At 36.1% G+C, this 25213-nt stretch overlaps 1 protein-coding gene across 6 annotated transcripts in view; it reads left to right on the forward strand.

Annotated features, from left to right (window-relative positions):
* LOC135835885 (uncharacterized protein DDB_G0284459) overlaps positions 1 to 25213 on the forward strand; it is an 89939-nt gene that overhangs the window by 26712 nt on the left and 38014 nt on the right. For 2 of the 6 annotated variants that reach the window (XM_065350359.1, XM_065350364.1), the window contains exon 1: positions 19712 to 19773. The exons of 2 other annotated variants lie outside the window; for them this stretch is intronic. In XM_065350359.1, coding sequence (XP_065206431.1) covers positions 19727 to 19773 — 47 coding nt within the window. In that variant the 5' untranslated portion in view covers positions 19712 to 19726. Of the gene's footprint in view, positions 1 to 18381; positions 18523 to 19711; positions 19774 to 23545; positions 23572 to 25213 lie in introns of those variants that run through there. 2 more of the 6 variants (XM_065350362.1, XM_065350360.1) reach the window with 2 other exon arrangements.

Raw genomic sequence — 25213 nt, forward strand, 5'->3', positions numbered from 1 at the left:
AAATTAACAAAAAATTTCAAATTACCCTACATAATATTATGATACCTAAGTCGTTTGTTAGATTTTCCAGGGCGTTTGAGTAAGTTTGAGAAGGTCTCTCGGTGTTTCTTCAGCGTCGTGATTCTGAAAAAACACAAACAAAATTTATAAAAATGTGGTTCTAATAATTTTTTTTTCGGGGGGGGGGGGGTGTTTATAATTACAAGATTATTACACCCGTAAAAAGGGGGGGTTAGATTTGGTTTGTCAGGTTGATGTTTTTTATTAGGGAAATGAATTTTTGTATTTCAGAGGGTTCGTCGGGGATAGTAGGTGGATTTTCTTTTATACTAATATGTAGAGTGAGTCTGTTTTTGTTTCAATAAATAATCCGTGATTTCTGATTTCGAATGTCTATTTAAATTTTGGATTCGACCTCTCAGTATCTTTCTCGTGTTAAAATTTGAAACAAAGTAAATTTCTGGGCAATATTAAGGGACCATATACAAAAAATTAATGGATATGTATTTAAACTCATAGTTAGTCATTATTTTCGAAAACCTAACAAACGACACTTCAGTCTCACTATCAGATGATTTTCAATTTTGGGATATTTTGACAATGTTTGATGAGGAGAGGAGACTTTCAGAACGATCGAGTCAAAAAAAAAGTAGAAAAATATTTGAACTCTGCGCTTTGTTTTCCATTTTTTGAATTTTGATTCATGTTAAGGTCTCATGTACCTCTTCGGATCGATCGTCAATTTTTGTGTTATATTTTCACCCAATCTGTTTTTTCTGTATCGTTGCTGACTGCAAGTCTCATGTCGTTATTCCGGATACAGTTTTCTCGATGCATTTGATTGACGACGTAGAAGCGTATTAATTGTACGTTCAACTTTCAAATCCGCTAATAAAATGTCTAAAATATCCGAACGTAGGTATTGTAAAAAGAAAAAAAAAAGGAAGTATAAATAATATAAAGAAGAAAAACTGCACGAAAAAGTCGTGACCTATCACCCAAATTCGTGAAATTGGCGACCGCTGAGTAACTTACTATGAGAGATAAGAAAAATAGGTTACAGCTTTTTCTCTTTTACATGCTTGCATCTATTATAGCACATCGAATGACTCGTATTCGAGATACTTACTTATTATCTGTACATATAGTCAGATTTCGAAAAATAAAATTTAGTCGCGGATATGAGAAGACGGCGCCAAAGTTGAAAAATATACGCTCAAAAGGAAGAAACGCGTTTGGAAAAAAATCTCTGTAATGGCGGTTTAATACGTTTTCTCTTGTTGCTTCGGCAGATTTTTTTTGTTACGCTTTGTACGATATTATTTATTGGTAGATTAGCTTAGGAGTATGGAAACGTACGGTGGTCTGTGCAATGATCTGCGTCAGAGATCTACGGCGTCGTCGTCGTCGTGGATGGAGGATGGAGGATAGAGGATGGAGAAAGAAGACGAAATGAGAGTAGAGTACGCGCAATTAAATCGTTAAAAACGAAGATTTATCGACGTTCATTTCCTTTTTATAACGCTTCCTACTGGAATCTAGAAAGTATCAATCGAGTAATTTAATTTTCATTTATGTTTATGATAATTAGATATGTACGTATACTGTCTACGTATATAAATAAAAATGAAAGAAGAAAAAAACGACGACTATGAGGAGTATGAGGCGTATGTCGTTGGCGTATATATTGCGAGTATTACGTATGTATTGCTCTTGTGGCGTGAACTGAGTACATAGACGTATACAAGGTGTCCCATCTCATCGATAGATTGTATAGTTCTTTAGCTGTCTGTTTGGGTTAGGGTATTTTACGTATAGCCAAGTGTGAGGAATGAAATTTTTTTATTTGATGATTTTTTTCGATTTTGAGACACCCATTTTTCACATTTATGTTTTTCTTTTTGTTACCAAAAAAAGACGGTTAGTTGGTGGAGAGTTGATAGGATATTAGATTCCTTATGTTGCCAACATTTGAAGAAAAGAAGAGCATTTTTAGTGAAGTGCTACCTTTTGATTTGGAATTTTGCAACTCCGATTTCGTCATTACAAAACATCCCATTCTGAATCTGTAAATTATCACAATTTTTTGAAGTGTTCATATTTCTATGTTTCAAGATACCTACTCGTAAAAACAAAGAAAAAATCTGAAAAATGGTTACGAGTTACTTAGAGTGATTTTTTTACGAAGGGGTGGGGGAAGGTAGAACTGTGCCAAAGGTTTGTTGCGTGATATAGTTTCTTCCATTTCAAATAATTCATTTTTCTCGGCCCTTGGACAATCCTATCAGAACCAGAGTTGGAAAAGTGGTTTTTCCAAAAATTGTCAAACCTGTCGCTTCTTCAATATATGTGGAAATAGGCATCAGACACCCAGGTCACTGAATTTTTTCGTTTTCAGTACCCGATTGTACCGTATCCAAATCCGAAGCATAGTAGACTTTTGATGGGACACCTTATAGAATAGGTACGCAGACGACACCGGTACATCGAGGTCCCCGCTATGCTGTGCCCTGTCGCCACGATTCGTTGTCGCGTGTGCCGCTGTTATCGGGTCAATTATCACTTTCACTGATATTCACGTAGCATACGTCGTTCGTCTGCACTCTGCCTGCAGTAGGTACATATGATGTGTGTGGTGTCTGCAGTGTACGCGAACGATCATCATTATCATCTTCATCATCGTCATAAAGTCTATTTTCATGTATTCGTGTATTCCGGTGTAAAACGCTTAACAAGCGTATAATGTCTGCGTATATTCGCGTATCATTACGGTAAATATGTGTTCAAGCCATAGCGATCATGTTGAGATTGCGTAGCCGTGAAATTTTATTCGACTGTCTGAGCAATTCACGTTGAATTTCACTCAGTTTGTATTGAATTTTTATTAAGTCGAAATTTTCGTACATCTCGGCCGGATACGAAATTGTTTCACTTTTTGTTTCGGCGAGACCAACAGACCGACCGATGAGGCACACCTACCACGCGACTGAATAAAAACTTCGATTATCGCGTTCCGGTGCTTTAAACAGAGCAACGGCGAACATTTGTTGTAATAGTCGAATTTTCTTCAACATTGCCAATGTTTTACGACTTGTTTAATGTTTCGTTCGTGTAATTGATGAGCTCGTGGTGTACCTATATACCTATTACCTACCACGTTTTATACGTTCGCAATGCTGATAAATGTGGCCCGACGAAAGCGAAATTTTCTACAATTTTTCAACGATTCGATACGTGATACCTACTTAGGAAAGTTCCATCGAGCCACAGAGGTAATGTTATTTTGTTAATGAAATTGAGACGTTGTTGGCCAAATTCTTCCATAATGTGAATTGAACCCTCTATTGTTGTAAATTTGGTACTTTTCTTTTAAATGTTCTGCACCTATACGTATAATGCTATAGGCAGAGAGGGAAAACAGGGACTGATATTGAGCTCTTATCCGAGCCATTTATTCTCTCAAGAGAATTTTTGAACCGACATCCTCCAATTTGAACGAAATCAAACTAGGTCGAAAGAGCATCCTGACACCTCCCCTCCCCCTCCCTCAAGAAACCATAACATTATTTTGCGTTCTTTAGAATGAGGAACATATTCGTGATTTTTTCAAACTTGAGAAGTTCATTTTTTTGAATTTCTCGGTTTAGAATTTCAATTTATGAAATTCAAATCAAAAATTGACGGAAAAATGGGTAACTTTAGAGTGTAGGTGAAATTTTACAGTTGAAAAAAGCATCAAAAATTGATCGATATCGAAAATAAACAAATGTTAAATTTCTGACCAGTGCCAAAAGTTTAGAAGCGCAAGTGCATTTTTCAATTTTTGGCGAATTGGACATTCATCCATTCAAAATCAAATTTGGCCCAAAAGTGTAACAAAATCATTTCGACAAATTTACCCGGAAAGCTGAAATTTGGTTTGTACCCTATTTTCGATCACTCGAATCAATTGGAAATGGTTTTGAACCGTTTCTTCGCAGTTCTGAAGCCTTCCAGGAAATGAAAAATTTGATGAAATATGCAGTTCCGAACACATAGAATTTGATTTTGAAAAATAGGGTGTAATCGGTCAAGTGGATCATCGAAGTTGATTTGGATAGTTTTTAAAACAGTGTCTGTCTCAAACACAGGTCCTTACAGGTGCATTTCCCCGGCCCCCCCACCACCGCCGATCGACTTCAAAGATAGGTCATTCGTTTGTGCTACGTTTGTGCTGGTTTGTGCTGAAAATTTTTTCGTTTGTGCTGCCCCCCTTTCGGAGATATTTTGAAAAACTTTTGGGGGGGCTGTAGAAACGGGAGCCCCCCCACTTTCGCGTAGAGGGTCCAAAATGGTGTCAATCGTTTGTGCTACGTTTGTGCTGGTTTGTGCTGAAAAGATTTTCGTTTGTGCTGCCCCCCTTTCCGAGATATTCGAGAGGACTTTTGGGGGGGCTGTAGAAACGGTAGCCCCCCCCCCACTTTCGCGTAGAGGGTCCAAAACGGTGTCAATCGTTTGTGCTACGTTAGTGCTGGTTTGTGCTGAAGCTTTTTTCGTTTGTGCTGACCCCCTCCCTGAGGTATTTGAGAGGACCTCTGGGGGGGCTGTAGAAACGTAGCCCCCCCACTTTCACGTAGAGTGTCCAAATTAGTGTCAATCGTTTGTGCTACGTTTGTGCTGGTTTGTGCTGAAAATTTCTTCGTTTGTGCTGGCCCCCTTCCTGTGGTATCGAGGGGTTATTTGTGGGGGGGCTGGAGAAATGAATTTTAAAAAGGGGGTTAGACGAAAGGTTGGGAAGAGAAAAATATATGTGTCGTTTGTGCTTCGTTTGTGCTGGTTTGTGCTGCCACCCATAACCCTCTAACCCCTCCCCTCACTGAAATACGGCTTTCCACCATTTTTTAGAATTACGCTAACCCTATTAAACTAAGCAGATTTCTTTTTTTTCGAATTTCATTGCTTTCAACAGCTAAATTGATTCATTATCGCTGAAAAATGAGATCCTTAAAATTTAAGTTCAAAAATTGTATTTTGACCGGTGCCCTAAGCTCTCCTCCCCCCCCCCTTTTACGGAAGTTGACGTACGGAAACATGGTGACAACGTTTTTTTTTGTTCTCGTTTTTACCTTAAATTCCCAAATATGATATGTGTACTTGCTTGATTACGAATAACGGTGCATTTTTGACTTGGAAGAGGTACGGTGGAGGGGGTGGAGCTGGACCCCCAAAGATTGAGTCCAAAATGGGGGGAAATCGATTACGAGTGAATTTGGTCTCATCGGCGGTCTGATTGATCACAAAACTAGAACAACCGTCTGCGGTGCACATCGTAGAATAATTTTGACCCATAAAGCCCCTGGAGGGGGGAGTTCATGTCCCCCAAATTTTTTTTTATGAAAGTTTTGTCAAATTTGAGAATTCTTTGACTGAAAAGTCGAAGTAAATACTCTAATTGAAAGTATTTTGGATATAAAGCACTCCAGATAGACTTCTGAGCGAGAGGAGGGGGGGGGGTCAAATTCTCCAAAAATTTGAAAATTGGATTTTTATTATTTATGGAGGTATCGTCTTCTTTGATCCTGTGAGTAAGAAATACGGGACCCGAAGAATAATTTTGATTCAGAGTGACCCCTGTTTGGGGGGGGGCTCCTGTGCCCAAATTTTTTTCGATTATGAACATTTCCGGATTCTATAATTTATTTGATTCATTTCAGCTAAAAAGTGAGATCCTTTAAATTTCAACTCAGAAAATGAATTTTAACTCATGCCGCAAGCTCTCCCTTTTCTTTAAGAAAATCAACACAGGGAAAAAACCCGTTTTACCCATTCTCTGTTTTTCAGCAGATTTTTTCTACTTTAAAAGCCTACAATATACACGTACCTACTCGTTCCGTTGAGATGCATTCTGGACCTCAAGATTTATTTTTTTCGAAGGGGGTGGCGGTAGGAAACTCGAGCTGCAGGCCCCCAAAATTGAGGGGAAAATGAAGAAAAATCTATTGTGCTTCAAATCTGACCTCGTCTTGACTTTTTTGTTCTGATCATAAAACTCCAGCATCATCGCGAAATAATTTTGAACCCATTGGCTTTATGGGGGAACGGTAAGTGGTTGGGTCTCATAACTTTTCAAGTAATCAATATTTGTTCATTTCAAAGATTCATTTTCTGAGTTGAAATTTAAAGGATCTCACTTTTTAGCTGAAATGAATCAAATAAATTATAGAATCCGGAAATGTTCATAATCGAAAAAAATTTGGGCACAGGAGCCCCCCCCCCCCCCCAAACAGGGGTCACTCTGAATCAAAATTATTCTTCGGGTCCCGTATTTCTTACTCACAGGATCAAAGAAGACGATACCTCCATAAATAATAAAAATCCAATTTTCAAATTTTTGGAGAATTTGACCCCCCCCCTCCTCTCGCTCAGAAGTCTATCTGGAGTGCTTTATATCCAAAATACTTTCAATTAGAGTATTTACTTCGACTTTTCAGTCAAAGAATTCTCAAATTTGACAAAACTTTCATAAAAAAAAATTTGGGGGACATGAACTCCCCCCTCCAGGGGCTTTATGGGTCAAAATTATTCTACGATGTGCACCGCAGACGGTTGTTCTAGTTTTGTGATCAATCAGACCGCCGATGAGACCAAATTCACTCGTAATCGATTTCCCCCCATTTTGGACTCAATCTTTGGGGGTCCAGCTCCACCCCCTCCACCGTACCTCTTCCAAGTCAAAAATGCACCGTTATTCGTAATCAAGCAAGTACACATATCATATTTGGGAATTTAAGGTAAAAACGAGAACAAAAAAAAACGTTGTCACCATGTTTCCGTACGTCAACTTCCGTAAAAGGGGGGGGGAGGAGAGCTTAGGGCACCGGTCAAAATACAATTTTTGAACTTAAATTTTAAGGATCTCATTTTTCAGCGATAATGAATCAATTTAGCTGTTGAAAGCAATGAAATTCGAAAAAAAAGAAATCTGCTTAGTTTAATAGGGTTAGCGTAATTCTAAAAAATGGTGGAAAGCCGTATTTCAGTGAGGGGAGGGGTTAGAGGGTTATGGGTGGCAGCACAAACCAGCACAAACGAAGCACAAACGACACATATATTTTTCTCTTCCCAACCTTTCGTCTAACCCCCTTTTTAAAATTCATTTCTCCAGCCCCCCCACAAATAACCCCTCGATACCACAGGAAGGGGGCCAGCACAAACGAAGAAATTTTCAGCACAAACCAGCACAAACGTAGCACAAACGATTGACACTAATTTGGACACTCTACGTGAAAGTGGGGGGGCTACGTTTCTACAGCCCCCCCAGAGGTCCTCTCAAATACCTCAGGGAGGGGGTCAGCACAAACGAAAAAAGCTTCAGCACAAACCAGCACTAACGTAGCACAAACGATTGACACCGTTTTGGACCCTCTACGCGAAAGTGGGGGGGGGGCTACCGTTTCTACAGCCCCCCCAAAAGTCCTCTCGAATATCTCGGAAAGGGGGGCAGCACAAACGAAAATCTTTTCAGCACAAACCAGCACAAACGTAGCACAAACGATTGACACCATTTTGGACCCTCTACGCGAAAGTGGGGGGGCTCCCGTTTCTACAGCCCCCCCAAAAGTTTTTCAAAATATCTCCGAAAGGGGGGCAGCACAAACGAAAAAATTTTCAGCACAAACCAGCACAAACGTAGCACAAACGAATGACCTATCTTTGAAGTCGATCGGCGGTGGTGGGGGGGCCGGGGAAATGCACCTGGTCCTTACTTGGGTCTGAAAACCGCCATACACAGGTCCTAACTTGGGTCTGTTGAAACAGTACCTTTCTGAACCACAGTTGTTTTCAATTCTGATTGTTTGATTTCGGCCAGAATGTAGGGTAGGTTTCTTGTTCGTTTTTTTGAAAATTTTGGAAATGTTGAATTCGAAACTCTCACTCTGTTTAACTGTTTATCTCACAACCACAGGTCCTTACTTTGGTATGAAAACACCCACTGATTAATTTGGAACGTTTTACGAAAATGTGAAATTTTTAAAATATTGCTGGACACTCCAGAATGGCTTGAAACCATCTCCAATTGATTCAGCGTGTTGAAATTGAAGTATAAAAAAATTTATATCTCCAACTTCATTGTGTAAAATTTTGGGAAAATTTCAACTTTCAAAAATCTTCTGAAAATACCCGAATCGTTTTAAACGGTTTAAAATCATTTCCAATCGATTCGGGGCGTTTAAAATAGAGTTGTATCAAATTTTAGCTATCTTTGTGTCAATTTGGTATAATTTTGATTTTAGCATTGAAGTTTTGGCTGGAGGTGTATTTTTGTATGCTATTTTCTTCTGCCAGTTTGTTGGAATTTTTCAGGCAGGGAGGATTGTTGCTGATTGTGAGTCTCTAACGAAATCTCCAAGTTATGCAGGATTTAACCAGGATATTTTCAAAATTTCTGCAGTATTTTAAACACCAAATGTTTTTTATGCCACCATCAACAAAAAATTCCTTTCAACATTGAAGGTTGTATTTTACGGATTTCTACTCCTCTTTCCATTTTCCATAGAATTTTTCAATATGGTGGATTTTTTTTTTTTTTGTAATCATAACTAAATCAACATACTGTGCTCTTCCCTTATTTCTTAGTCTTAAATGCAAATTTTTTCAACTCAAGCCTCGATCGAAATCAATGTCATGTACGACAATGATCATGGTTACTTTCCACAGAAAATTCGCTTTCTCATTCCCCTTCAATTTTGAATACCCGGATGCAATTTAATTTTTAAAACTGTCGAAATCAAAGTCCTTCAAATCTAGAGATAGCCACCTTGCTCACCTGGATGTTTATTTCTCGCATCTGCTATATTTAAGCTTAAAATTTAGTTCAGATTAAGCAGATGTTCACTAGGACACCCTGTATATTACGCAGACTATACTTAATTCTCTCCAAGCAAACGTATCATCTGGAAGTGTCGACTACCACTTGTTGCAAGAGCACGAGTCCCTTGCATATTGCAACATCACATCGTACCGATCGCAGTCGCATACTGCGAAGAAAAAAACCACACAGGACACAGTTATGTGTCGCACTAAACAGGATACTCGTATCCGGTTGTAATACACTATCGATTTGTTAGTTTTAAATCTCACAGACTACACTAATAACAACAACATAAAAAATATCCAAAACAGCAAAAAAAAACACACGATTGCATTATATCGTGCGACTTAATCAACTAATACCGCATAGACTGGAGGAGATTATTCGCAAGGTCGTTCGAAACGGTCCTTGAAAGTATTGGAATAAATTTTAAAAATTTCTCATTTCGAGTGCATTAGTCTTAAAAATCTGGTAGCATTAAAGCATTTGTGCGGCGAGCTGCGCGTACACAGACGTAGACGTATACTAACATTGCGTAACTAATCGTATTATTCGTTGGAAAAATTTCTGTTTCTGCCTTTCTGCATTGCCGGCCAAGTCGCCGGTATGTGTACGATATTGAACCTCTGCGAGGCACGTTTTGCCTCACTATATACCTACCTACCTACCTACCTACCTAATCCTATACCATACCATTGACCACCGCTGCGTTTTCTATATCATTGTCGGCGAATACTGCGGGTACATGGCGAATGGCGGAGGCCATATCATAATTGCGATGACTCGATTTCGGTTACGCGCGCTTATTTATTCTTTTTATACGGATTTTTTCCAAGTATCTTGTCCGCAATATTACAACGTTTTGGTCACGAAAGCGTTGCGTTGTTGTATGTAGTATCGTTTAAAAAATCCTACATCAAATTTTTTATAAAGAAAAAAACATCCGACGAGCAATTTCACGATATTATCGTATTGTGTAAGTATCATTATCACGATTTTAGTATTGTCGCAATGAGATACACATCGGTGTACGAGTATCTTAAGTCTAAGTATCTGGCTAACTATGCACTAGTTTGAGGTGTCCTGATTAATAATTCGCAACCCTTGCAAAATGAGCGTGTAGCTCAGCTGAGACGGCGTTTTGCCCATCTACATAATCTAAATACTATGTATTTGAAAAGGTGACGTATGCTTGGTTAGCAGTTTTTCTAAGTTGCATATTCTAACCTCGTTGAAATTCAACTAGATGGTCTAATAAAATTTCAAAACGAAAAAGTAAAACGTTTGTAGGACCTTCGCAGGTGAATTCTTGAAAACCTCCAAATATGAAAAAGAATGAAATCTGGAAGATACCAAAATCATTGGAAAAATCTTCAGGTTACTGATGAACCGATCCGGAGAATTTCTCAGTATTTGGTGTGAGTGAATAAGAGCATAGGACGTACCTAGATGTCAGTAACCTGCCCGAGGTATCAGTTACTGGGGACTTCCTAAGGGCAGTTCATCCTCTGAGGGACACTACATTCAACATTTTCAACATTTTTGAGCTCCACCCAAGTGGTTCGAGAACTAATAAAACTTGATGAACTTACACGAGTATTTCAAATAATTCAAAATAAGTAATTAGATAGAATGGAACATTCAGTGTCTATGTCTTTATGCTGAGTCGAAATTTCAGTAAAAATGGGACACTACATACGACGTGAACGTTGCAATACCTAAATTCTTTCGTATTTGTTGACGCATTATTTTTTTTCAATTTATGTACACAAACCATGTACATACGACTGTGCTACCATCATCGTGTGTGCTTCTACGTACCTACACGTAAATGTTATTTCATATACGTACGTATTATACTTATATTATGCATATTAATGCATAGATGTACCTATTACCTACCATACGCATGCAAGTCTGCGTATACCTAAACAAGCATTAATACATATGTTGCCTCTGTACGCAGTTTTCTACCCGCACAGCCCGGAAATGAACCCATTGATGCATCACTTGTTCCAGACTAGCTTCAACTTGTTAGTCTGTTCCATCACCATTCCCGCACCTACAACTTCAAGTACATCTACCTAGATAACCTTTTCGTAATTGATATTCATATTCGCGTAATTACCTCGTCGTTTACTCGTTTCGTACTCGTAGGTACACTTCCACGTATATAGGTAGGTAAGGTATACAGAATTACAGATACACAACACGCGTTCATCAGGTCGACTAACTCGCCATTGTTTTGGGTCAGATGAGATACGAGTATTACAGCTGTGTACAAGGAATGAGTAACTACGAGTATGTAGATGTGCAGAGTACAATCTACGTGAATTTAACACCAACATTATGAGGCGAAATTTCAACATACAAGTTATACAGGACATCCCATCAGAAGTCTGTGTCGATAAACGGTCATACATACGTACGTAGTTATGCAAAATATGGGATATGGCAACCATTGCCCAAAGTGTCGTGTCATTGACTCTACGTTAGTTGTTGAAAATTTTTGTAACGTGATGAGTCGTTTTAAGGTCTTAACTTACAGACAAAAAAACGTTGCTGAATTTTTTTTTTAAATGTCAAAATTCGAGAGAAATTATATTTATGAAATAAATCAGGAATTTGCTTAACCCAGCAGAGAAGAGGAACTTCCTTTCAAAATTCATCCATTTTCCAAAATTTCCAATTGATACAATTTTCACGGTTTTTGAGGAACTACGAGTTCAGCGATGAAATATTTTCCACCCCCCCTCCTCCGGCCCGTACTGTCCATTCCAAAGGGAAAGTACAGCTATAATTTTTTTCTTATTGATATTTTCCATCTTTTTATAGGTGAATATAATCCAAGAACTAAGTAGATACAAAAAAGTTGAGAAAAAATAAACTTTGGACTTCCACGTGACATTTAAGGATATTAGAGTCAAACAAATTCGAGTAGTCTAGGAATGCAAACTATGCACCCAGTTTCTAGAACTCTATAAGAATTTTTGTTGGAGGAAAAGAGTGAAGCGAGTGTTCGAAAATATAGAAACGCAACAACAGTATTCATGCTCGATGTATTCGCGTATTATGGAAATCTACGAGGATTATCGGCGATTATTATGATTAAACAGGTAAAGTACACGAATAAAAAAATCATCGAACCGCAAACTAAAGAATAACACATATTTTCAAGGACGATAGAACGCAAAGGTGGAGGTACGGGCACTTAGGTATACCTATCAGATATATAGGTATTGAAGTTCTTCTACGAATCAGAAATTCTTGTACTAGTTTTTTTTTCAAACCATAAGTGTACTTGAATTTACGAGTTGAAGATCGATGAAAGGAGAAAAAAAATCATAAAAATTGCGAAGATAAGCGAATTTATATTTTCACGGAATAAAGTTGTTATTGATTGAGTGAGAGGGAATGGAAGGCAACAGTTTTCCCAGAATAACACCACAGCAATGGTACCTTTCTGAATTTTTTCTATAAAAGAACTCGAAAATTTACTAAGGAGCTATTGAGAAGGCTACTTTTTAAAATTAGCTGAAATTTAAAAAAAAAATTTCAATGGATTTATGAAGTGCTGACCACAGGGACATTCTCTATAGCTCTGGAGCCCACCGTTTTACTTTCAAATGGTATTTCAAATCACTCGTTTTGGGATAGTGTCAGTCTGCTCTTGATCTAAATGAAGACAGAAGTGATCTAGAATGTTACTCAAGATATAAATCATCAAAAAGTGGACCCTGTGACCTGAAGAAAAATATAGGCACTAAAATTCATTTTTGAATTTTTTCACCAATTTATGAGAAATTTTTAAGTTTTTAAAAGCTGTTTTTATGGTAATTTTTCCACTTTTTTACATTAATACAATATATTTTTCAAGCGAAGTGAATCAGTAAGAATAATTTATCGTAACCCACTTCCTCTTAATTTGAAAACTACCAGTTTTAGACTTTTCTGGATCCTACAGCGAGTTTCCAATTTTTTTCCAGAAATTTCAAACTACTGTGGAAAGGCCTAAAATGAATTTTTGGGCCAATAAGTGTAGTTGGTACCCATCGGACATTCTCTCGACTGTTTTAGGTGGTTTCAAAATTCCAAGAATTTCAGTTCGAAAATAAATTTTTGGCCAATTTGTTGCTTCCAGGGGGAAAATATAAAAAATTCCAAAAATGGCTTATCACAAGAGGTTTTTTTGTTTAGATATCGTCGAATGTGTTTGCATAATCATTAGGGGATCTTTCGTAGCAATTGCGGAAGAAAATTGAAATCACGTTCAGAGCTCCAAAATTGTGTGTTCGCTATTTTTTTTCTTGAATTTTCCTTTAAATTTTGAACATTATTTAGAAAATACTTATATGTATGTATTTGAATTTCTTAAGAGAAAAAGTAGCCGTACGGTACTTTTAATATGGGTACCTACATTGTATGTACTGTACTACGTAACTGTAGTATAAAACTTCTGATGGGAATATTTTTTACTTGAAAAATTTTCTACAAACGCTTAAAAAGTTTTTCCATGTAACATTTTGATAGCTTCGTTTTTTTATTCTCGGTCTCAAAAGTCTTTGAAACTTGTAGAAAAAGAACGAGCCCAGCAACACCTATACCAGGGCATAAACCATGAACATTATACTTATCTGAATCGTCGCGTTCGTCAATTTTCTTTCATGTATTCGTATTGTCATTATGATGACGTTTGCGCGATGTCGATGCCAAGTTTGAAATTGATCTCAATACAACCAGATGATGAGAATGAGACGTTAAGTGATATTTCATCGCGTCGAGTTATCGATAGTCAATAAGTACGTTGTAGATGTATATGCTTTATCACAACTCATAGCGGATGTTTATTCAAAGTCGACAGCTACCAATACGATTCTTTGGCGACAACAGCGACGAGAACAACGACATCGTATTTATATTACTCGACAATTTCTCCGACTTCTAGATTGTTTCAGTTGATGGAAAATCTAACTACGATAAGATACACAGACAGACTATTTCCTTATTCGTTGGAAAAATACTTATACGACGACATTTCGCATCGTACAGATAATTTTCCACCGTGTTAAGTTAAGGTTATCTTTGGTGCGGTTGTAATTTTGCTGGAATTAAAATTCTTCGTCTTCGGTCGCGTCGCCTCGTTGCCATGCCGAGGAAAATTGAACCGAAATTAGAGCCATTTTTTTAACGAGTCGCGGAGAAAATCGTTATTTGTGTTTTTTAGTTGCGAATTTGTAATTTGTTGTAAGTATACGCAGAGCTCGGTTTTCGGTGTTTAATTTCGTTGGTATTTTCGAGTTAAGAAAAAAATTGCGGGTTCGGGTTTTACTTATTTTTCTGAATTTCGAGCAGTTTTTCATCATTTTGTATGCTCGAGTTTCACATTACTTTCTCTAGAGTTTTAGAGGAAGAAGAATAGAGGATGGAGTGTTCTTTAAAGGGCTATGATTTTCTTCAAAAATTATCTGAATGATTTTTCACTATTTTTTAGATGATTTTTTTATTTTAGTTTTTTCGGCTTACTTGTCGATGACTGTAAGATCTCTATCTGTTCAACTTTCCATCGCTTCAGTCATAAAATATATCCGATGAAATAAATTCAAATCAATATTTCCAATTCGCATTCGCCTTGAAATTTCCAAGTCGTTTATTAAATCAATATACAGATCCGAGTGAGACGAGAGAGAAACATCTCGAGAGTATTGTATTTAATGACGATATCGAGATTATTGATAATACGAATACTTTTGATTTTTCACTTGGAAAAAGATAATTATAATTTTTTCGCATTATTACACACTTTTTTCTCTCTCCGAGCAAAGTGGATTGCGCAGCAGTTTGTTAACTCGATAATTTTTAATTAATGACTGAAAGTAATTACTTTCAATTTGTTGTTAATTAGATAAATATTTCGAGTTAACACCATCGTCGCGTCTTGTCTTATTTGGCGAATGAAAATTTCCACGTCAAATTTACGCTCAACAGCGCGTGTACCTACAGCGGTGTAATGAGAATATAATTGATACGTGTAGTATGAGTAAGCCTCTGCAATGCGACGCCCCACGCTTTTGGTGTTATCTCGCAGATCGTGAAAACACACAAGCATTTTCTTGAGGGGTTCAAGAGAAACAGAAAGGACAAAAAAAATTGATTGTCTTTTCTACAAGAGTCTATGTATAAAAATATCATCTTCGCGGAATGAAGAAACATAACATTATCAAAAGTGTCGGTTTGACTATGAACTTAGTTATGCGTAGCAAAACATTCCAATAGCTTATCTATGCTCTTTTTAGGTATCATGATGAGCACTTTCGGCGATGAAAAAATTATCATGGTTATTAAATGTATTAAGTATTAAAAAAGAAGTGAGAAAATTCAAATGAGAAATTATCATAATTTTCAATATTAGCGCGAAATTTCAAAATATTTTGATTGGTCACATCGGTATTTTCAAATGAATGTTTTGGAAATTTCCAGATGTTCAAAAAGTGCCATAAAAACTATGAAAATCATTTTTGGCACTTATTAACACGATTGGTGCTTGTTTGCAGGTCTCGTATCTACTGAGTTAGGTACTTTTTTCGGAAAAGATTGAGTACGAGCCTTGTCTTTGTGACACTATTTTTCCAGAATCAGTTTCTGCCGGTTAGGAACCCTTTCTTGAGGGACCACCTCATCCTTTTCTATTTTTGTAAAAATTTGTTGATGAAAAAAATCGTTTTTGAAATTTATAGTCATTTGGATCTTTCTGCTATCTTTATCTGGAAAAACTTGAAACGTTTCTTGGCACCCTATGGAACTTATTGTGTTATAGTTTTATGGAGCATACCTACCTCAACCCACGTCAGCGTTGTGTAAATTGAATAAGTACGCCGATCATTCGAATATTAGCCACGTGCGAAGCCCTATTGAAGTATTTTTGCGGCTTCGCTTATGTAGTTTTATATCAATTATTGTTATAGTACATATATAATATATTGGATGAAAATGCACGTAAATGAAGGAAATGAGTGCATAATGTTGGTCGTTCGATGTTTTAAAATGATCTAGTGGGTATGTGCTGGGCATACCACGATACCGTTACTGCAATTTTTATAAAAATTGCTGCCAGCCACGTAGATATTATTCATTGGCCAAGATTAAGCGAAAAAGGTCTCCTTAATGGGTGTTTTAAATGGTCGTTGGAAGTGATTTTTTATAATCGTATGGCCATTGGGTACTCGTGGACATTGTAATAGCTACATCTACTCGTATGCACGCCTTCCACTTAAAAATCGGTCAAAAGTGCAACGCATTTTATACTGCAACGTCACGTGGCTTGATGTGAATTTTTTTCTATGCATGTTGTTTTTTTTTTTCAATAACCTTGGCGGACTTTGTACGCCCTCCATTATCCAAATTGACGGATTTAAAACGCTAAAAAAAACAATAGCGTACATCGATAATGATCGGTTCCCAGATAGTATAACGCTTCATTTATAAAAGCCAAGCTGATTAGAACGTAGGTAGTTATGTAATGAGTATTACTGTTGGTATACCTATTACCTGTGTGTACCTAGACCTAGGTGTGCGAGGTTTCATTACGTATGACCGTCTAAAAATATTTGTCTTTTATTACTTAGCTACGGGTACTTATCGAAATTACGCGTTCGATGGTGTACACAGATAACCTTTCTACATCGTTGGATGCAGGCGAATGTTTTTAAACGTGAGATGAATTCGTCGATTTCTTAAACTCGTATAGCGATAGTCTATGATTTGTATGTAATGATGCAAATCGTCGATTTCCACTAGTAAAGGAAGAGTGAAAAAAAGAACTTCTGTAGAAAATGAAAAACCTTGTGCCTGAGTCTCGACTCCCGAGAGAGGATCTATGTATTTGTTGAGTGGAATTTAAGGTAGGTATAAGTAGGTATACGAAAATAATGAATGTCTGCGTTGTATCGTTCCCTGCTGATCGAACATTGAATTTTATATTGCAGAACGTGCTGCATATCTGGAATAATAGGTTTAAGGTACATTTCATATCATATTGTATCCGATTTGGTGACTGGTATGTCAACCGTAGAGATATACCTACATAGACACCGCAACCGCATTGTCTACCGAGTTTTCTTTATTTTTCTCTATTATTGAGGTACTACATATTTTTAGGATCAAGGTCGAACCAATAAGAGTAACAATTGACAGAAGTAAATTTTTGTCTATGTATTAGGTGTACAAATGACCAGCTAATGAAGTTGAGAAGAATATATGTATATTAATTCATGAGTATGGATGTGTTATCGATAATTTAGAATAAGTTGTTCGTGAAACAAATTGTGCTTTTAACGTGCGACAGGAAAAATATATTGTTAGTGGTCGAAGTTTTAATGAAACGGCTCAAAATTTCAAAATTTGTCAAGAGAATGAAATTTGTTTTTATGGCCTCTCATTTTTCTCCCTGTAGAGGATATTAGTGGGTAATTACCATCGACTTAAAATATGAAGTTAACGAGTAGATGATTATTTCTATGGCCTGTAAAGCTCCTTTTTACTCATTCGCTATCCCCTTTTAGTGCAGCTAGAAGTTATTTTTCATTTTTTAAAATTTTCACCAAATCCTTTTTGTTGAAATACATACGAATTTTAAGGTTTCAAAATACAATATCAATACGTAGTAGTATGTCTACAGAAACAAAAATAGCACATGAATTTGACGAGGGTGGTTAGGCGTGAACTTAGAGTAGTATTTGGTCTTATACTAGTGATCCCTGAAGACCTCGAACGCTGAGAGCACTTCACAATAACTCTTGGGCCAATCAGCCAGTATTTCAAATTTAAGCTGTACATAAATATTATTTTCTTATCATAAAAGCATCCTGTATAATTGTTAGAGATGGATTGTAAAAAAAAACAGTCGTCGAATTTTGACCAAATTCAGCAGAGACCTTCATTTTGAGTTCAAAGTTACTCAGAAAAATTTTTAGCCTCTAAGGTGCCCCTGGAGGGAAGGTATGAGGCCTCAAAGAGGTGCATTTTCGAAAAAATCGATGTTTTTGTCGCTTTTGATGCTGCACAATCTGTTTTGGGAAAAATGGCTCGATGAAAGTATGTATTTGAGATTCTGCGTCGATCTATGGTATTGCCGTCAAAACCCAAGGCCACTTTTAAATTTCTACTAAACGATTGAAAATTTGCAAATCGATTATTTTTGGATAAATTCGTGTCTTGAAAATGTTTTCTTCCTGAATATTTTGCATTAACTGTGCCAAAATTCCTAAAATTTGAGTAAATATTTTGGAACAAGGTAGTGCCAACTTTTTGGTAAACTGCGATTTTTTCAAAAATGTCTCCTTTAAGAGGCTTCATATCTCCCCTCCAGGAGAACCTTGAAGGTTGACATTTTTTTGGTCAAACGCCATCGACTTTTTTTGGGTTATTTACCCTAACAATATACATATAATTAATAAGTTAAGTACGTAGAATATTGTGAAAAAATTATTTAATTTCAACTAATTCAGACCGTATTATTTCTGTTCTTGTTTCAGGTGAGTACAAAATGTTGAAAGCACGCAAATTTTTGAAAAATTAGCGTCATTGTAGAAAGTCCATCAGAATCAGTGCTTCGTCCAAGTTTCCATTTTACTTCTTTTGTTCCGTTTTGAATACCGTTTGGAGAATAAATTCTGGTACGTCTTGATGTCCAATTTAAACCTATGTATCCTATTCGTTGCGTGAAAATTCCGTTGGGGGGGGGAAGGTGGAATGACCACGATCAACATAACAGGATTTTCAGATTTTGAAATTATGTTTTCAATTTTTTGCCTATTTTCGAATATGAGAAAGAAATGGCTCCATGATACATTGATTTTTTACCGAGAGAAAAACTCGACTTGAAATGCAAGCTCTAAAATCTGTTTCTTTTTTCAAGTGTCGCCCCCCTCCCCTTTGACTACGAATATACTAGTCAAATAATGATCGATTTCATCAACAGGAGAGGTCTGGTCATCATTCCATTATGAGTTTTGTTATTTTGAAGATACCATTGACCAAGTGACCACTCAGGGTACTTTTTTTCACCATAATCTTATCCAAATCCATTGTGACACTATTCTTTCGACTCGAAAACACGTTTTTTTTTTTAAGCAATCGTGTTTTACATTTGCAAAGAAACTCTACCAGGTCAAGGGAAAGGAACAGTAAAGGACATGAATCATTTGGCCAAAACGAAGACGACCGAATTATGCGGTCAATCTGTCACTTTCGTGTCATCCATACACCAACCTGTAGGTACTCCAGGCGCGGCGGTATTTTGTGAAACCGAACAATAATTCTGAAAAGAGTACTTGAAACTGGTTCACGTAGTTACAGCTGCGGCAAACAAATGGCCATACCAAAAGCAAACGACATTGTTTTGTCAATTTGTAAATTATACTCGACGATCGGTGACGAACAATTAATCGTGTTATGGTTACGCGACTTATGTACGTATGTGCGTATTCGCATGTGAGTAATAAATTTCTCCGAGTACTGTATGCGTCTTGGTTTCTCGGTGTACAAGTGGTTAGAGGCACTACATTCTACACGCTTTCCGAAAAAAAAAGAATTCGCAGCGAAATGTTGCGCATCTTTTTCCAATATATCTGCTCCCCGGGAGATACTCAGACAGGCGTTCGGGGCCTCGTTGTCGCCGTTTCGGATCATAAGTAATGGTAATTTCATTTGATCCACCTATTAAATCATTTCCGATATTTTCAACTGTGACGAATCGAGTACTTCCTTGTTTTTGTATTGCTATGACTGCAGTTGTGTTGTACGGTGCTGTGCTGTGTTGTGTGGTGTTGTGTTGTGATTCGATGTGATGTGATGTGATGTGATGTCGTCTAATTGAACATGCCGAGGATGCAGAATAATGATTGCAAATTGGATCGAAAAAATCGGTATTTTTATTAAAAATCGTTATTCATTTTATTTTGCAGCGTATATGGCCATAGTGAAATCCTGATCTTTATTTCTGGAAAACCTCCTTACAATCATTAATTTTCAGTATGGCTCTTTCATCTGTAGTAATGCTAAGTGAAATTCATCGAGAAGACTTCAAAACTCATTATTAGTCAGTGATGATTATTGGAAAAAATAACAGTAATATAGGCGTTAATCTCAAAAACTCATAGATTCCTTTCCTCCTTCCCGCAGGAAATTTGATTGAAAATTATAATAATGAGGGGTATTTTCGTTTATATCTGATTTATCTCTTAGTTACTTCATTTTATACGAGCAGATCTCATTGAAAAAGTATGCAGCTTGACTCACAGGAAATTTTAGGGTTGCATAGAATATGCAAGATGTCCAACAGTCCTGCAAGTTCTGCTTTTGTCTTGCTTTTTGCCGATGTGTCCTGTTAGCCCTTCAGTTATCCATTTATCAAAATGTCCTGTCTTTTCAAAGTCCTGCTTTTTCATTTTGAATTGATGTAAAAATGATACTAAAAAAAAAATTGAAAATATTCCACTATATGAGAATATGTCAAGTCCTGAATTTCATTTTTCAAAGAGCATCGCTTGGGTTTTGAGAGTGAATCGGCCTCCGGATCTGATGTTGAAATCACCTGGTGGAAGTTGGCTCTACATATGAAAACTCCCTGTTGAAATTTGTGGCCCTTTAAATTACTCTCACTTTTACAGTGACCCAAAAACTGATTTTTTTCGTTAAACTGTTTTCATTTTTTGTAATTTTCATTCAAACTTTTTGAAATTTGGAATAACGCTGAACCTTGCCAGGGATCATTTGTAGTACTTTTTTGAATTTTTTTCACCACTTCTTCATGTTGAAATGCGTGTTTCGAAATTTTAAAGCGCAATATCGTTACCTTTTTGAAAAAATTATTTTTTCCGTAGTTTTTGCCTCTTGAAACGGTTGAATTTGCCTGTAAATTTTTCTCCTTAAAAATGTACTTATCTGGAGTAATTTCATCATCATTAGCTCATTTTTACCCTATTTCGTTGATTTTACCAATTGGTATACTTTCATGTTCATGTTTCATATTACGTATCAAATTTCCAAAAAAATTGCAATAAGGTGGATTTAAAGTATTTAACATTTTTTTTTGGGGGGGGGGAGTGGAAGGGTTCAGCAATTTATAGGATCTTAAAATGTACTTATTGAACTTCGAGAAATTGACTTGTTTTCCATTGTAGTCACTTATGCAGGGTGTCTAACACTCCTATTTATCCTATTTATCCTACTAAAGTCCTTTTTTTTTGCCTTTGACACCTTTTTGTCCTTTTAGTGTACTTTTTTTCAACAATTTTATCCAAAAGTTCTTTTTTTTCAAAATGACTTCCAAATTTTCAATTTTTTCCCCTTTTTTCCGGAATTTTGAACTTGTAGAAAAGGGCTCATTTGTCGACTTTTTTAGAACTCGAATCACACATTTTTGTGAGCTTCTGCCCTCGCTTCGCTCGGGCTATTTGCTCTTTTTTTCCAAATAAGTGACTTATTGTTTGAATTCAAGAAATGTTCAAAGTTTGAATCAGAAAAATAAACTCCTCCTTCCTTACAAAATTTTTTTATTTCTTTGCAAAACATGAAATTTTGAAAACTTTTAGCCTTGCTTCACTCGGGTTTGTTTGCGTTTCTTTTTCAAGTTTGAATTTCTTCTTTTCTTTTATTTATTTTTTTTTTTTGAATTGGGGTGTTGAATCGTAATTTAAATTTTAAGATTTTGTAGCAAAATAATATAGGTAACTTATTACACAAAAAAACATCGTTTTCATACCTCTCAAAATATTGAATTTCTAAAGCTTTTGCCCTCGCTTCGCTCGGGCCCGTTAGCTTTTCTTTTTCTAGTTTTAAATTTCCAAAAAAAAAAATCATAAGTAATTCAAATTTTAAAATTTTGAACCAAACCATAAATTATTAATTCATCACACAAACAAACTTTGTTTTTGTACCTCTCGAAATGCTGATTTTCGAAAACTTTCGCCTTCGCTTCGCTCGGGCCCGTTTCGAATACCATCGTTTTTATGCCTCTCGGAATATTAATTTCCGAAAGCTTTTGCCATCACATTGCTCGTGCCCGTTTGCTTTTTTTTTTCATTTTCAATTTTCAAGTGTTCAAAAACTGTCCTGTTGAAAGTCCTGCTAAAATTCCTTTGGCTGAATACTTAAATGAAAATTTTGAACCTCCCACCTTGAAAAAAAAATTTGACCCCCCCCCCACCACAAAAAATTCCATAAGTGATCGAAAAATGACCTGCTGAAAGTCCTACTACAACTCCTTTTTAAGTCCTTTTTTTTCATTTTGAAATTTTGTTAGACACCCTGTTATGGTTTTAATTTTGATTTTGTATAGCCCCAAAAGATATGGAAGAAATTTATTAGTGTAAGAATCATTTTTTAAAATTTTAATTGCAAAATTCTTCATTTTATTTTAAATTAAAAATTTTCGATGTTCTAAATAAACAATTTTTTTATAATTTTATGCTTCGCTTTGCTTGAGTAAAACATGTTTCCTCTTCTTTTTCAAAAAAAATAAAAACGCTTTAAAAAATGGAAAATTGAAATAACAAAGGCACAGAATAAATATTAAAATGTCCGAAGACATTGGAAGAGCGACTAAAATTTTGATTTCCCCCTACCCTTCCCCAGAAAAAAAGTCGTGTAATGTTTGCAAAATGCCCTGTCAATGAAAAACGGACGTTTAAAACTTTGATCTTTTCTCCCTCCAAAAAGATGGATGAAAATGACAGGAAAAATTCGTCAAAACTCGGCGTATTGAATGAATTCTCATCCTTAAAATTTGAAAAAAAATTGCATAATAATGATATTTTTTGAAAACCTTTCCGATATACTTTGTTTTATAAATTAGAAAAAAAGAGTACAATTTGGTGACGTTTTATTACATTTCGAATTTCCAATGTTACCTGGAATGATCGTAAAATGGAACTAAGTTAGGGAGCAGGGGTATCGAAAAAATCTCAAATTTTCAAATTGAAGCCACTTCATGACTTCAGACGAATCTACCGTTCCCTCTTCTCCAGCCTCATGTATTACATATAGACCTACCTATTTTTCATTGATTTTTCTCATATTACCTACCTACTTAGTTATTGAAATTATTGACATTTTAAACTTGAGGCATTTTCGGCCAGATTTGAAGCAAAAGGAACAATTTGTTGTTAATTTTAAGAGATTTCTTTTCATTTTTCATTGGTACTTTTTGAATTGAAAACCTGGTCCTCTTGTGCTACGTGCATTCCGTATGATGACGAGTTCTCTATTTACGTTCACGTTACCTGTAAAGTAAAGTGCATTTTTATCAAATTTCCGGTCGCTTATTCATCGAGATACATTGATAATTCGGTTTCCGAGTAAATAGTTTTTCATGGTGTAAATTTTCCGATGAATTTAATGTAGTAGGTACCTAATCATCGCGTACTCGTAGATGTTTTGTATTACGTTCCTTATGAATTACCGAATGATGAAGACGATTTATGTTTACGTAAAATGTACTGTGTTCGGGTATGATACGATTTTCTTCGAAATTGATGATACATTCGGAGCGAGAGAAGCTTCATTATGCTTAGCTACAGATGTACGAATATATTATTCATTCGCGTTGTTTTACCGTTGACGGTTTTGTTCTAACATTTAAACTGAAAATCGTCTCGTTTATTTCGCATTTACGTAGAATTTTCATTTCCTCGTGCGTTAATCGTCGTCGTAATGGGTAGTAGGTAGGTATCTCGCTGAAAGAATCTGTCGTAGAGTTTTGTTGTTTTTGTGGTATTTTCTCTTCTCTTGTATACTCGTATGTATGTAGTATATACCTTATACCTACCTATAGTGCATGGAACACTGAAAAAACAATAATATCGAAGGTATTACCCGAACGTACTTCCGTAATTATAGCGCCTACCGTTGTCGTATATATTTTTTTTGTTCTTGACGTCCTTTTTCGTTCATAATAACCTTTTTTGCTTACAAACATCGCGTTATAGCGTTGGTTTTTAATCGTAACATTTTGTGAATAGTTTTTCGACGTGTTTGTCGGTGGTCGTTGGCGGTATCATTCACAGCTCTGTATATAAAATACGAGTATTTCGACGTGTTCTCTCAAACAGAGCATGTCAACGACCAAACGATTTCCTATTGAGTTTTATTGGTGGTTTGCTTCTTTTTCGGTGCACTGATTACGATTGTGTGTTTCTCTTTCGCTTTGCATGAATTTTACGCTCAAATAAAACGTATTCCGTTAGTACTTACTGTTTCTGTTCGCGAGATATTAACGCATCGCTGAAACATTCGTTCGGATAAGACCATGAATCTTCGTATCTTGGCGTTGGTGTCGGAAAAACGTGATCGAAGTAATTTCATTCTAAATGAACATCGAATTATCGAAACGTTACTGCATTTTGTTATCTTGTGAGCGTAGGCTTACGTATGATGATGATAACGTTTCCGATGAGATAAACAAGATTTTAAAGCGAGAAAGTGAATTGGGATTGAGGTAGGTTGCTGCGAGGAATTGATTCGATGGAGAAAAAACAGAGGAATTGTTGGGAATTGGCGTAATACCAAAATTTTGTATAGCGACTGGTTAATATTATTTTGGTAGACCGACCTGAAGCATTGAAATATGAAGTACTGTTGTTGGAATACAATTTTGAAAATGGTGAAAATTTGAAGAAATATATATATTTTTTGGTTGGTGTTTTCTAGCCATATTTTCGTCTTTTCAGTGTAAGTAATTTCAAAATTTTTTACCTTAAAATTTTGAAAAAGGAATTCCGATTTTATCAACTGGGGTTAATTCAAGTACTGACGTCATTCAAGTACCTGCGTTAAATTTTCGTAAATAAATAAATAACACGATGACAGATTAAAGATGAAGAAATTCAATATCATGCAAACAAAACTAATACCACTTTGAAGTGTGATTCTGATTATGAATAATTTGAATGCAATTCCATTTCGCGTACGTAGCCCAAATATTAACCTTCATTTCGTCATATCGTGTTTAATTGCTGTTTTCCCCATCATTTTCCCCTCGTGTTCGACAATCTCAGTGCCATGTATTTTTGAAAATCATCGCGATGTGTCGTGTAAATCGATAAAAATAATCCAATTTGTAAAATTCATCAACCAACGCTGACCTAGATATTGAGATGTAAAATTTGCTCGTTTATTATTATTAAAACAAAACATCGCTGCAGGTTTAGTGTTATCGAAATGAACGGAATGTTGATTTTGACTTTTTTTTCCTCTGTTAGATATTTATTTTTAATTTATTTTTCATAAATTTATCACCCAGTGGCATTTACTAATATTGCATTATTCGAAAACAAATATTGAATTATTGTCGACGTTCTAGAAGAA

Source organism: Planococcus citri, chromosome 2 (assembly GCF_950023065.1).
Source record: "Planococcus citri chromosome 2, ihPlaCitr1.1, whole genome shotgun sequence".
NCBI lineage: Eukaryota > Metazoa > Arthropoda > Insecta > Hemiptera > Pseudococcidae > Planococcus > Planococcus citri.